General features: G+C 34.5%; 1 protein-coding gene across 1 annotated transcript in view; it reads right to left on the reverse strand.

The window, feature by feature from the left end:
- The window catches only part of LOC123667776, a 47,556-nt gene extending 33,855 nt beyond the window's left edge, over nucleotides 1-13,701 (reverse strand). The window contains exons 1-9 of the mRNA XM_045601614.1: nucleotides 13,592-13,701; nucleotides 12,039-13,295; nucleotides 11,078-11,187; nucleotides 8,866-8,958; nucleotides 7,502-7,585; nucleotides 6,423-6,466; nucleotides 5,783-5,905; nucleotides 2,962-3,020; nucleotides 1,850-1,967 (exon numbers count right to left, since the gene is read on the reverse strand). Of these exons, the coding sequence (XP_045457570.1) occupies nucleotides 1,850-1,967; nucleotides 2,962-3,020; nucleotides 5,783-5,905; nucleotides 6,423-6,466; nucleotides 7,502-7,585; nucleotides 8,866-8,958; nucleotides 11,078-11,187; nucleotides 12,039-13,295; nucleotides 13,592-13,701 (1,998 nt within the window). The remainder of the gene's footprint in view (nucleotides 1-1,849; nucleotides 1,968-2,961; nucleotides 3,021-5,782; nucleotides 5,906-6,422; nucleotides 6,467-7,501; nucleotides 7,586-8,865; nucleotides 8,959-11,077; nucleotides 11,188-12,038; nucleotides 13,296-13,591) is intronic.
- Nucleotides 13,702-15,230: the final 1,529 nt, after the last annotated feature.

Here is a 15,230-nt window from a genome sequence, read left to right on the forward strand (position 1 = left end):
CGAAAGGTGGTGGGTGCCGATTGGTCCCATTTAAATTTATTTGAGATCTAACAACTACTTTTCGAATTATATCTAATAATGCGTTTTTACTTGACGCTTTTTTCGTCGACCTACGTTGTATTATACCACATAACTTTCTACTGGGTGTACCGATTTTGATAATTCTTTTTTTTGTTGGAAAGGGGATATCCCTAGTTTGGTACCATGATAAGGAAACCAGGATCTGATGATGGGATCCCAGAGAAATCGAGAGAAACTCTTGAAAATCAGCAATAACTTTTTACTGGGTGTATCTATTTTGATAATTTTTACTTTAATCGAAAGTTGATGTTTATCATGTGGTCACATATAAATTTTATCGAGATCTGATAACTACTTTTTGATTAATCTTTGATAACGCGTATTTACTTGACATTATTTTCGTCACCTTACGTTGTATTATACCTCATAACTTTGTACTGGGTGCACCGATTTTGACGTTTCTTATATAAATTAAAAGCTACTATTCGTCACGTGGTCCCATTCAAATTTAATTGAGATTTGATTAGTAATTTGTGAGTTATATCTAATATTGCGTATTTACTTGACGGTTTTTTCGTCACCCTACGTTGTATTATACGTTATATCTTTTTACTGGGTGCACTGATTTTGATCTTTTTTGTATAAATCAAAAGCTAATACTTGTCATGTCGTCCGTTTTAAATATGATTGAGATATAATGAGCAATTTTTGAGTAATCTTTGATGACACGTATTTACATGACGATGTTAAGACGACTGTGGTCATGTTCAATACTTTGCCACAACGCCATCTATCAAAATGTAATGAAATTACTTCGTTCACTATCGATCAAATTACAATATTCCACTAGAGTAGAGAGTAGCAGTTTATTCGTTATAAATATATTTGAGCTTTTAATTTTTGAGTTATCGCTAATACTGGGTATTTACTTGGCTATTTTACGTCGACCAACGTTATATTAACCTCATTACTATTTTACTGGGTGGACCGATATCGATGATTCTTTTTTTAATCGATAGGTGGTGCTTGTCATGTGGTCCCATTTAAATATAATTGAGATTTGACTCGAACTTTTTGAGCTATATCTGATAAGGCGTATTTACTTGACTGTTTTTGGAGTTTTCTCCTTAAGAATCGATTTTCATTTAAGGCCCCGGAATGAAAAAATTGAACAGTAAAATCTACTGAACGAATGACCTTGTTAGAGATGGCGTTCAGACGTTTTCTAATAACGCAATTAGGTTCCGATAGATGGCGTTATTGCATTCATTTATTTACAATTTGATATAGTAAAAATATATTTTTTAAGACTAGTAAGCCTTTTTGTGCCTATTTAGACAGTTGATCTGAAGGGGTAAACTCCAGTCGTGCATCGGAGCTGTGTGAAAACATGAACATTACATATTTTTAATAAAAAAGACATAAACCGTAATTCAATATAAATCCGCTTCAACTAAAAAACCCGCCGTAATAAGCGATGTCAGCGCTTCGCGCGAATCGACGACGGGCCTTTTATGAAATTTCTGCCTACAATCGCTAACAAAATGTTAGAAATAACAGTAGAACATTATATAATTCTACAATTTTATAATGTCGCGTTATATGGAATACGAACAAAGTATTACTATTTTTTCGTCGATCTACGTTGTATTACTCTTCGATGTAATTGAAGTCGGTTTTTTTTTCGTTTGCGAGCAAACACAATTATTTATAGTTACTTTTCTATCATTATTTCTAACAAAGCTTGTTAAGCCTCCATAACTATACGCCCATATAAAAATAATTACTATAATTTATGTCAAATTAATTATAGTATTAAATTTTTTACCTTCAAAAAATCTTCTTCAGAGGGTACGTAAATAACTGACTCTTCCTTCCCCATACATTTCTGTCTTCGTTTTCTACACTTGTGACTGGCTAGAGTCTCCGATGATGGAAATATTTGGCTGAAAAATGTACTAACTCTTGTAATAATCTTTTAAAATTTCAAAACTGTACAAAGAATTGTCCGAAGGAGGAAGGCTATACAAAGACTGCAAGAATGCTATTTATAGTCCTAAGAATTTCTTACAAAATATGCGTTTTACACGTTTGGATGTAATCGTCTATAAGGTCTATAAGATTTTAGACAGTACACCTCCAGGACCTCGGGCTATCTTACCCACCACAGGAAGACAACAATATTTCAAAAAAAGTTAACAGTAAGTCCGTTTTAACTGAGGTCAGGATACTGCAGGAAATACCCTGCCCAAAATCTGGAGCAGCTCGACTGGAGAAGTTTCTCGACCTTACAGAAGATCACAGCTAAATAATACTGCTTTCAAGCAGTGGTGTGCCTGTGGTAAGATAGAGACCTCACGGGGAGGGTCAGGGGCAGGGTTGGCCACACGCCTGGTATGCCTCTGGGGTTGCAAGCGTCCATAAACTATGGTAATCGCTTAATATCAGGTAAGCCATATGCTTGTTCGATCTTGTTGTATTAAAAACAAAAATTTCTTGACTTTCAGTTGTGCCTGTGAAGTATGGTTTATTTTGGGGATATGAAGTAGGATGGAGAAGACACGAAGAAGATAGGTCCAGCTGAATATTACACTTAATTGTACTAATATTAATATTGTATCACAAAATGTCTACCATAAGAAACATAAATTAAGTGGCTTAATGTATTTTTATAAATTAATATAAAAATACCGTGTCACGGTGCCAATCTCCGAAAAGACTGGAACGATTTTAATGAAATTGTGCACAGATATATATACCTTTGTCAAATTTAAAATATAGGCTATATTTTATTTAGATTAAAGACTGCGATATTTTTGTTGGAAAATAAAAAAACAAATGGCGGAATTTGTCAGGTAAGCTATGTATTATAATTGAGAAGCATCATTCTAATTATTATATTCTTTGTAATATATTATTTGTGCTTGGTATCAAACTTACCTGCAACTAAAACACTTATGTTTTTTCAAGTCTTCATAATTTTTTTCATCGTCCTTTACCTTGAATCGAAATTATAAATTAGCAATTTTATAAAACTCATTTATTCTATGGTAAGTTAAAAATTGTTTAAGATTTAATAAAATACTTTGATAGTTTATTTTTAATTTTACTAAATCAAGTTTTACTAAATGGATACCAAACGAAAAATCTAAAAAGTCTTTATATGAATATAAATTTCGGCAATTCCTAAGTATTTTTAAATTGTAATTATCTAATTTAGACATTAAAAATTTTATACGAAATATACAAGGTGGTCGTGACGATACGACAATAATTAATACTGAGTATAGCTAGTAACATTCTCAATTAGCCTGCAAAAATTAAATTAACTAATATCTCATAGTTTAGTCACAAAACACTTTTCTTTTTTTACAACTAAAACATCATCCCATATCTGTTATTAAGCTATCATGTCCGACACAAGTTACGTATTTAAAACAATTTAAATAATGTAATTTCACTTATCATGCTACAATTTAACGCAAAATAAACCTTATACCGTTGTGCATAAGACACTAGAATTAATATGTGGAAAGGTAATAATTGATTTGCGCTTTCTTTCTGAAATATTTCGATCGATTTCTTTCGTATTTCGCACATCGTAATTCGTATTCGTAAGTAGGTCAGTGTGTCGTGTTTTGATATTGATACCTCAGCGCTCGCGCAACATTCGATCTAATGACGCCATTGTTTATAGGTACTCAAGTATATTTTTTGTTACTGTGAGATATTAGACGTATTAGACTTGAATTAATTGAAGACATATTATTTAGGATATTTTATAGGTGAACTGTGCGAAATTAGACGCTTATTTTGTGTGCAAATAGTAATATTTTTAACAAAAATGCCTCGCTATAATTATACGGCTTCAGAGTACACCGATATGATATTATTTTATGGAGAATGTCAAACAAACGCTGCTTTAGCGATTCTTACATATCAAGAGAGGTATGGGCATACCCGTGTTTGTCCAACAAATGGTCGAACTATCGTCAAAGCTATCTAGAGGCTTCGGGAGAATCAACTCTTAATCCCACACTCATAGTGCTCCTCCGCAAGTCATAGTGAAGTTGGATGAACGGATTCTAAATCATTTTACTTTAAATCCAACTACGAGCTTACGTAGAGCAGCTCGCCATTTTCGTTTGCCTCACTCAAGTGTCCACAAAATTTTGAAACTCGACAAACGTAAGCCTTTTAAATACAAAAAGGTACAGGCATTGTTAACAAGAGATATGTCTACCAGAGAAGAAATCTGTAACTCAATTGTTAACGATGCAACCTACAATTATTTAATTTGTTATCAGTTTGGTTTACCTATCCGCCACTGGATGGAATTATTTGTAGTAGTGAGGATATCTGCCAATAGATGGCGTTGGATGTCGATTAAATCGCGCTATCATCGTTTCGAATTATGTATATTAGTATTGTTGAAGGTAAAAATAAACTCGTGCTCAACCCATAATGGCCGTTTCATTTCCCCTGTCTCCGAAGGGAACCAGTTCCTGGGAACGTAAGAGTTGTACATTCGGTCCTTCGAGCGGGACGGCGCCGGCAGAGGACGGAGGAGGTTACGAAAAAATGAAGAACTCCCCGACTTCCTCTTCAACGTAATGTGGACGGATGAAAGTACTTTTACAAAGAACGGTTTATGGAACCGTCACAACTTAAAGCACTGGAGCACTGAAAATCCGCGACTGACAAGAGACAGCTCGCATCAGTACAGATTTGCCATCAAAGTGTGGGCTAGTATACACAGAAATACAAGTGGAGGAATGTGAGTTTTTCAACTCCCCCTCCCGGACAACTATTTTCGTGTAAATCCCGTTGTTACAGAGATATCGTGGTTGAAGTTTTGAGGTTCAATTTTTATATCGGAAAAAATTTACCTACCACCTTTGAGGTTAGAATAACGCTTCGCTCCGGAGCTGCGGGAGGGAGGGCTGCCATCCCTCCACGCCTCCGGCTTAAAAAAACACTAGGGGTAGGGCAGACCAAGACCACGTGGACAGTGGGGTGCTCCGATTCGGTTTTGGGTATTTTTCGAATTTCTATACCTATATTCTAGCATTATAACATTGCGTATGTTACTAATTTTATTAGAATATTATGTCTGACGCGTTATTTTGTTTAAAAGTGTCTATTTGTCAGTCGTTAAAGGTCAGTTCGTATCGTATATTTTGTATGTGTTAATTATTCTGACAATCAAAAACAAATAATTGAATTATAATAGTGTCAAAGTATTGCGATGTATTGTGTTACAGCGGCGAGAGGCTACCTGCCCGCCTTTAGTCAGAGGTGAGTGAATCTAAATTACAAATGGCGTACTATGTATTTTATTAATTTGTGATATTAAGTTTGTTCGAAAATTTCATTTTTTCAAAAACGGTTCAAAATATATTCTGATAGTTTTATGATATTTCTATATACCAATACGACCTGTTTTCATTTATTGTCGTATGGTCGTGTACACCTTGTATATAAAAATAAAAACAAATTTACGTTGAAACTTAATTTCAATGTCCTAAGGTTGGCCTTTTAATAGTATTATTTCAATTAAGAACTTAAGCATATTAAAATAACTCAAAACATTAAATCTATAAAGAAATTTCTACACAAGTCTTATTTTACAGTGAATCATATAGGAGTCCGCAAAAATACCATTCACTGAGGCATTATATTCTGAGTCAATAATACATTTTTACCTGTATAAGTGACTGTTACCTGTATACACGAATTTTACCTATCTGACAAAACTTACCTTAAGCAGTTTCTCCAAGTGTTCAGTGACGTCATCGTCTCCAGTTTGCACAATCCATATTGAATCATCACTGCTGTCTAGACTTTCTTGTTTTATTTCAGTAATAAAGGTGCGTTGTTCTGTCTGGATGTTGATTTATTTATGAACTAATTTGCATTTTCTTTAGAAGTATATTTTATGACAGAATTACCAAATATTATTAGATTACAGTCAATAAGTTATAATTAGTTTCTTCTTTGGTAGTTTATTAGTTTAATAGGAAACGACATTAATTCGAATTATCTAATAAATGTTTCTTCTGTAAAATATTCTCCATAATGGTTAACTTGTATAATAGCTATAATTCCGCCCACACAGCACTACAGTCAGTAAGTATATCTAAGCTTTGCTTATTATATGTAAATAACACAATTATATTAATTAGTACATAAATATATACCAGACGTATGGTGGGAAACGAATTCACAATATTTAATGCAAAAACCAGGTTAAACTGCACCAACGAGAAAGTCGATATTGATAAACAATAAAGGTAAATAAATAAATAAATGAATGAATGAATGAATGAATAAATAAATAAATAAATAAATAAAAAAATAAATAAATAAACGATTTTATAATACTTAAGACTTTCACTAACCACTTGGTTTGTATTGTCTTCGACGTTGGTGGTTTCTTTATTACCTTTAAAAATACCGTTTTAAATTAATTTAGTGATACATTATAAATTAAAAAAATTCTCACAACTACTTTGGTAATAAATATTTTATCTTTAATGAAACTTCAGCCGAAGCAAATCTTAGAAAATATATACAAAATTACAGTAACAAAGTCACTGCATGCGCTTTCACAGCCTAATATTTTTATATTAGACTGCATTTTGCGCTCAAAGCTATAAAATTTTGTAATTATTTTATTTATATTTATGATAAAACTATAATAGGTCGAATTATGTACATTAAAAATAGTTATGCAGAGTATTGCGTAATTATTGAATACTGAAGCAAGAACTGTATTGCGTATTTGTGTAGATAGTACTATTTGTCTATCTGTCTGTAATTTGATCATTCTAAAAGCTATTCTGAATAGATTTACCCTAAAATTCTTTGCGGTTTTTTTTTGGGAGAGGAGATAAATAGTCAAAACATAATTGCAAATAAAGTTACGGGTACATTTATTTATTTATATAAAGTGTCCTATCTAAAAAACCTGGAAACTTAACAAGAGATTAAGATTCCATGTACATCAATACACCCTATACAGTCCACTGCTGGACATAGGCCTCCACTTATTATGCCAAAAATAACGTGAACGTGTTTTGCCCATAGTCACCACACTGGGCAGGCGGGTTGGTGACCGCAGGGCTGGCTTTGTCGCACCGAAGACACTGCTGCTCGTCTTCGGCCTGTGTATTTCAAAGTCAGCAGTTAGATGGTTATCCCGCCATCGGTCGGCTTTTTAAGTTCCAAGGTGATAGCGGAACTGTGTTATCCCTTAGTCGCCTCTTACGACACCCACAGGAAGAGAGGGGGTGGCTATATTCTTTAGTACTGTAGCCACACAGTAGTAAGATTCCATGTACACAAAACCCTAAATATAAAATCTAGCTCTCTCTTCCTCTTTTTTCTTCCTCTGTTTTCATCCTTTTTACGTATTTTGCAAGTATATAACAAATATTTAGAAGTAAATAAAATGGTAGAGGATCAAATAAATAATAACCAGATTCGATGTCAGCGTCAATTGTTTTAATAAAACTTCGAGTTATGTTAGCGACTGGGGACGAAGCTGGAGTGTTCGTTTTATCTGAAAATAAATACAAATTATTTATTTTTGTGCTACCCACATATTAGGCAATTCTAAACAATTTAATTCACTATAGATGGCGCCACGGTCGCTTCGAACCGAATATAAAATCATCATATCATAAATTTCGTTCCATAGCTTAATTGGCTATAGCACCGACACGGTCGGAGATGCAGGTTCGATCCCCGCTGAAACGGTCGATTTTTGATATGATATTAAGAATTGTTTAATTAACAAATCTTCTTAGTCCTCCTTATAATCTTCTGGGCGTTTATTTAGGTGCTGAGAAGAATAGAATAAAATACAGAAAATAGATAGGAAAAAGTCGCTACAATGGTCTTCTTATAAGTGTTTGCGATTGACACCCTAATGGGAGACGGTGAATGTAAAGAGCTAATATTATATCTATATTCGACCCCCAACTACTATTTTGAAATAAAACTTCTTTGTGCATGCTGGACTTGGAGAATAAGCTGGTGAATGCGTGACGAGAATATGAAAAGTGTGATCGGGCGAGGCAAGCGGAAGTTGAGAAGAGGATATAAGTTAGTGAAGATAGAAAGAGAAATACGTTTCGTATACTTCTGTAGGGATAACTAAAGAAGTTTTTATTCAGTCGTGAGGTCTAAAGCACACTCGTTTTTTTTTTTTTTTTTTTTTTTAATTCTTTAATAGATAAAGAAACCTTTGGCCCACACCGGGAAATTTTCGTTAATTGTACAGTAAAATACGGTACGGTCACCAACCCGCCTGCCCAGCGTGGTGACTATGGGCAAAACATATGAGTTCGTGCCATTTTTGGCGTGAACTTGTGGAGGCCTATGTCCAGTAGTGGACTGCGAAATGATGTGATGATGATGTGATGTACAGTAAAATACCGATATGGAATGTAGTGTGACAAACGATTTGCAAAAATTATGTTTGAGTAGTATATGCATGAATTCTGTTTGTATGTCATTGTGTATTAAAACGCCGTTTATATATTATTTTTAAATGAGAGACTGTGGAGTTTTTCGTCGATTTTTCTCTGTATATTCTACATTCCGAATCCGGTGGTAGCTTCACTTTTAAAAATAATAATCACTATTAAAATTTTAATCTGTAAAATGACGATTCGAAAGTGCTTTTGAAGCCTTTTTGAATATAATAATTTTTATTTTGTATAAGTATAGGTCTCTGTGGACATTTGTCTAGGCAGAGCACTTCACTATAACAAGTAAAATTGTAAATAATGGCAAACGAGCTGATATAAGTGCAAAAAAAAATATTTAGTACATTACCATTGTTTTCTTCTTTATCAGCACAATCTTCTTTTTTAACGTTTCCATGCGCTACTTTCAGGTGACCGTGTAGCCATTTAAGATTAGCATAGCCTGAAAACATAAAGGATTATTTAAAATTACTTTGAATCGTCATTGTCAAAGTATCAATTTGTACACCTACACCGACGCAATACCATCTCCTCTGCCCCTAGGTTGCCTGGAAGAAATCGCTTTTCAGCGATAAGGCCGCCCTTTGTACCTTATGATACTCTGTTTAAATTGATATGTATTATCTCTGTTTTGGTGTACAATAAAGTGTATTGTTATGTTATGTTAATCACAGTCAAAGTGTATCTACCCCCAATTCGGAATGTAGATTCTGCAGATAAGAATCGGCACGAAAATCCGCAGTTACTCTTTTGAAAAATAAACTCCAAAGTTCGAATATAGATATGGTGATGAATAAGTCCTAATCCAAAAGATCCTCTATCTAATATATAAAATTCTCGTGTCGCGGTGTTTGTTGCCAAACTCCTCCGAAACTGCAGGACCAATTTTTATGAAATTTTGTGTGCATATTGGGTAGGTATGAGAATAGGTCATCTTTTTTTATAGCCCCAAGTTATAGGGGGTGGAGGTTAGGGGGTTAATAGTATATATGGCAAAACAACATTTGCTGGGTTTGCTATTTTGATTGTATATATATAGAGGTGGATATAAGCAAGAGGTGTTGAATTAAACCACATTAACAACATATCATTTCTAAACTACATAGTAAAACATCAGTCAAACAGACGCAGTAGTCACACAAGATAGGTTTACAAATGTAACTACTTAAAAGTGCTTCTATTGAACTATCTGACTGATAAAATAAAGGTTGGCGATAAAGAAAATAAGCATATCATAAACTTCTATCTATTGGACATCGTTATATAAAAGTATTTTCTAAAATTAACTGCTATTTAACTGAGGTAGGGCACAGCACGAATTTCCTGCTAAAAATATGGAGCAGCCCGACTGGGTAGTACCTCGACCTTACAGAAGATCACAGCTAAATAATACTGTTTTCAAGCAGTATTGTGTTCCTGTTGGTGAGTAAGGAGACCAGAGCTCCTGGGGGGGGGGGATTGGGTCGGCAACGAGCTTGCGATGCTTCTGGTGTTGCAGGCGTCTATAAGCTACGGTAATCTCTTCCCATCAGGTGAGCCGTACGCTTGTTGGCCGACCTAGTGACATAAAAAAAAGTCAGTAACTGGTTGAAAGTGGCCCCAAATATTTTTGGAGTCCTTAAGAAACGGCAATCCCGTGGTACGCATTCAGCCTGTAATATCCCATTGCTGGGCAAAGGCCTCTTCCTCAATGTAGGGAAGGGTTGTAGCTTAATCAACCACGCTGCTCCACTACGGGTTGGCGGATATGTCCCTACAATGAATAACAATCGCTATCAGGTATTTATAATAACAACCGGGACCGACGGCTTAATGTGCCCTCCGAGGCACGCTGGGGAGACCCACAAGGACAGACATGCAAACCGGATAGAAATATTTGTAGGTACAAATCAAATACAAATCCCGAGCGGGAATGGAAATCAGTGTTTTAGGCGACTACTAGCACACCTCCACCGGAGCGGTTGCTAGTCCTTAAGGTTGGCAGTCCCGTGGTATGAAAAATTATTAATAGTAAAACCGTTAAAACAGTAACGTTAATCTACCATGAGATAAATATAGAAAGAGATAAATGTATAGTAGTATTTCTCCAGTTGTGGATAAAATTTATCCTACAAACAAGTTACGATTAGACTTTAACAGCTGGAGGTAGAATAGGCAAATTATTCATTCATTCATTCAGGCGTTTCACATCAATTAATTTCCAGCAGAAGATCACAGCTAAATAATACTGTTTTCACGCAATATTGTGTTCCTGTTGGTGAGTAAGGTGACCAGAGCTCCTGGGGGGATTGGGGATTTGGTCGCCAACGCGCTTGTGATGCTTCTGGTGTTGCAGGCGAGCCGTACGCTCGTTTGCCGACCGAGTGATATAAAAAAAAATAACGTTATCCACAACTATTAAAGAGGCCCTAAATATAACAGTAATAGCTTTTAATGACTTAACTCCCGTGTTGGAGCTGGTAGGCATTTTGTTGGTTATTTGCTTCTTCTACTAAAAAATATTATGGTGTTCTTCGCTAGATTAATTGCAAAATTAAATACTTATTAAGGACTATACATGCCATAGTCACAAAGAAGGCAGGGGTATATTACACCGTCTTCCGCATCGTGCTTATGTCCTTCACAGTGGTCTAACATTTCTGACAGCTCTTTGAATTCTTGATTGCAGAACCTTGCAATGTTAAAATCAAGTTTAATAACTTTACAGTGTGTAGTTTATTATTTCGATTTAGGCACGGTTATTGTAATGACTAGCATATTTTTAGGGTTCCGTACCTCAAAGAAAAAAAACGGTACCCTAATAGGATCGCTTTTTTGTCCGTCTGTCTTTTAAGACCATTTTTTTTAGGAACGCGTGGATGTATCGAGCTGAAATTTATATCACATACTCGGGTCTAGTGCTCCTTGGAGCTGTGAAAGAGTCAAACTTCTAGTCCAACGCAATCAAAAGATACAGTCGCTTATGCTGCAAATTTTCAACACTCGCAAGGAAATCAAAACCTACAGGGTACTTCCCGTGAATTTAAAATCTTGAAATTTGCTACGAAGTAACGTCTTATAGCACAGATAAAGAAAAACTTGCGAAAATCATAAAAATTTAGTTAAATTATCAAACAAAAATATTTTTAATAATTTAGTTTGTACGGAATCCTCGGTACGCGAGTTCGACTCGCACTTGGCCGATTTTTAAACTGACTTTTATACATAATTTTACTACTATTTTTACATTTATACATAATTGACTTTTATACATAAAAATCGACCAAGTGGGCGATTTTTATGTATAAAACTCAAGTTGTACAGTTAGGCAACTGAATGCCTGTGTTTTAGATAACAGCTGGCAGAAATTACTTTTTTTTTATGTAAATGTAGGTAGGCTTATAGGTACTTAAACATAAATAAATACTTACACTTTGAGCAGACATTGAACCAACAATTCTGAAGCGGAAAGCAAGTTCGCTTACAAATGCGCCAACGGGCTAGTCAAAATGAACATAAACTAATTTATCCACACTATTGTACCTGCATTTTAATTCCTTTGTATCAATGCCATCGCTTTGGTACTTCCCCAAGAACTCTTTTACATCTTCATCTTCTATATTATCAATATCGATATCCATTTCCGGTTCGATAATTTCAACATCACTAGAACTATCTTTTTTCTCATCTTTTACTAATATTACATCTATATTGTCCACTGCTTTTGTTATTATTTCCCCATCAGGCCCTATTTCTACGTTGACAAATTCTTCTTTGCTTCTAGAATCTTCTTTTTCTATATCATAAACAGCATTATTTAAATCAACTGATGATATCTTCTGGAATATGTATTGTTGGTTATTTTTAATGACTAAGTATTCATCGTTGTTTAAAGATTGACTCGGACTTTTCATTCTACTTGGTTTAAAGTTTTCGCTTAGGCACTTTTCGCAAATTATTTTCAGTTGGCTCATATACTTTCGTTGTTCGCATCGATGTAAAATTTGATCTTCCTTGTCGAATAAGTATAGCTTTTCATTGCTATCAATGTTCTTGCAACAAATAAAGCAATCATGTTTGTTAATGGCTGTGTCGATACCCTGGTTAGGCTTTGGATTCCAACCTTTGTAAACTAATCTTGTAGGATCAGTTTTCCTTACATGCCTTCGAGTTTCGTAACCTTTATCCCCTAATGGTAGAGGGTTGACAGGCGTATTCTTAAACATATTTAGTATTTCTTCGCGAGTATTGAAGTTATTCGTACGATTTTGTATATTTTTATCATTTCCATCATTTGTACTTTTAGGTTTATTATTTGTGTTAAACGTTCTAGCATTAGATTCTAGATATTTAGTAAATTGCGCTTCGAAATTAGATATATTGTTACAGACAAGCTTGAAAGGAAGACTGTTGACAAAACTGCCTTTAGGACTATTTTTATTAGAAAGTGGACTTCCAACTATATTTATATCTTTTACTGAATAAGCTTCGTTACTAACAATATCATTCTCATCTGGACAGTCATTATATTTAACGAATGGTATATTTTCAGCTGTTAAGTCTGTTAAGGGATCTTCATTGTCGAATTGTATTTGTGATGCGCGGATTTGCGTGCCATCATCTAACACATATACAAGATCATCTGAATCGTTTGCATTATTTCCTAAGTTAGGTGGATTCAGGACAGTATCTGGTAGATTCTGTTCAGCATTTAGAAGGAAAGTATACGCGCTTTCTTCTAGAGTGACTGGTTGGTTACCAGTTATGGCGTTTAGGTCGACATCGTAACCTAAAAGCGACCTAAAATACAGGTAAGTTTCTAGTAATTAGGTAATACTCATAAATAAAATACACTAGGAAACAAATATTATATACGCTTTCAAATTTTAAATCATTTTAAATCGAAAATACAAGCAAATTAATACTATTTCAAGCTTATTAACAATATATAAATGAAGCAGGAGTGGGGGGGGGGGGTAACCAAACAATACAATTAATTAACGAACGAATCGGGCAAAAGAATAATTAATAAATGTACAAACGAATTAATAATAATTCCTGTCTTAAATTACATAAGAAACGATAAGAAATTTTACTTGGCTTTATCCAAAAACGTTTTAAAAGTGTCATGAGGTTCAATATTTAGCGCGACCTCTTCGCCTTTAGTGTTTTCCAAACATAAGATCAATGGTGGAGATTCTTCCATCGCATAGAATTTGTATATTCTCTGTAAAAAAATAAAATACTTTATTGACGTGTTGGCGCAGTGATCGCAGTAACTGGATACTGCGTTAGCGGTCCGCGGATTTATTTCCTGTCCTTGACAATAATATAAGTCATATGGATGTTTATAAAGTTCTGGGCGTTTATATTTTTTTGCAATACCAGAACTCCACCAGATTAATAAATCAATCTGTAACGTACTGCTAGGCAGCTGCCTCTATATAGGAGGACTGGAGCCTAATCCACCACGCTGCTCCCCTGCGGGATGGCGGATATGTTCCCTTCTATGAGTAACGATCACTATCCGGTATTTATGATAACAACCGGGACCGACAGCTTTACGTGCTTATTGAGGCTCCTTGAGACTCAAAGATGACCGGAAAGATGTATTTGTACAAATAAAAAAAATTTCACCCTAAGCAGGACTCAAATTCAAGATCGCTGATCTTAAGGCGCCTTTACGCATCACTACTAGTGATGTTCGGAATATCCGTATCCGTAACCATATCCGCCGGAAAAATGAGGTCCGTATCCATCACTTTTCTTGCGGAACAATATTAATTTTGAAATACAACTGACAGGATAAAATGCTACAGATTAATCAAAAAAATATTGGACACCTTTAATTGCAAACATATAGTTAGCATTGTAAACTATACTAATAGTATATAACTCAAAGACACTATAAATCAACTAAGTATCTTATGAGATAACTATTACACATAGAATGTTATGACATTACTTTTATAAATATAAGAAAATGGAAAACAAATAATTTTTTTATTGAAACAACCTTCTCCATTCTGAACCATTCTCGAGATATGCGCTTAGCAACATTCATTTATGTTTTCATAGAAGTAGAAGATAGATTAAATATGGAATAGAATAATATGATCAGACGTACAATATCAGCAACCAGGCACTTTGATATTAGCAAATAGTTAAACAGGTTGTAACATCCACTACCTAACAAATTAATATTTTGCAAACTCTGTCTCTAACATCCCACCGCTGGGCGAAGGCATCATCTTTTTCTGTGTAAGGAACGAGTTGGAACAAACTAATATTTATTGATCTTTATTAAATTCTAACATCTAAGTTTAGTTAAGTGAAAATGTATAATATAAATTAACAATATTAATTATTTACTTATTGGCGTATAAATACATTACGTACAGAGAGCACGTTAAGCCGTCGGTCCCGGTTGTTATCATGTACACCTGATAGCGATCGTTACTCATAGTAGGGAATATACCGCCAACCTGCATTAGAGCAGCGTGGTGCATTAAGCTCTGATCCTTCTCCTACATGGGGAAAGAGGCCTATGCCCAGTAGTGGGATATTACAGGATGAAGCGATTTATTTTTGTACAAATATCTACTAACTTCATAATTTAAGAAGTAATAACCATAAAAACAAACAATTTTGGCGCCATTATAAGCCATTAAATCCAATATATGAATGAAAATATGAATTTAAAAAATCTAATCAATATAATTTATTTAAATATGT

Source organism: Melitaea cinxia, chromosome 29, assembly GCF_905220565.1.
Source record: "Melitaea cinxia chromosome 29, ilMelCinx1.1, whole genome shotgun sequence".
NCBI classification, from domain to species: Eukaryota; Metazoa; Arthropoda; class Insecta; order Lepidoptera; family Nymphalidae; genus Melitaea; species Melitaea cinxia.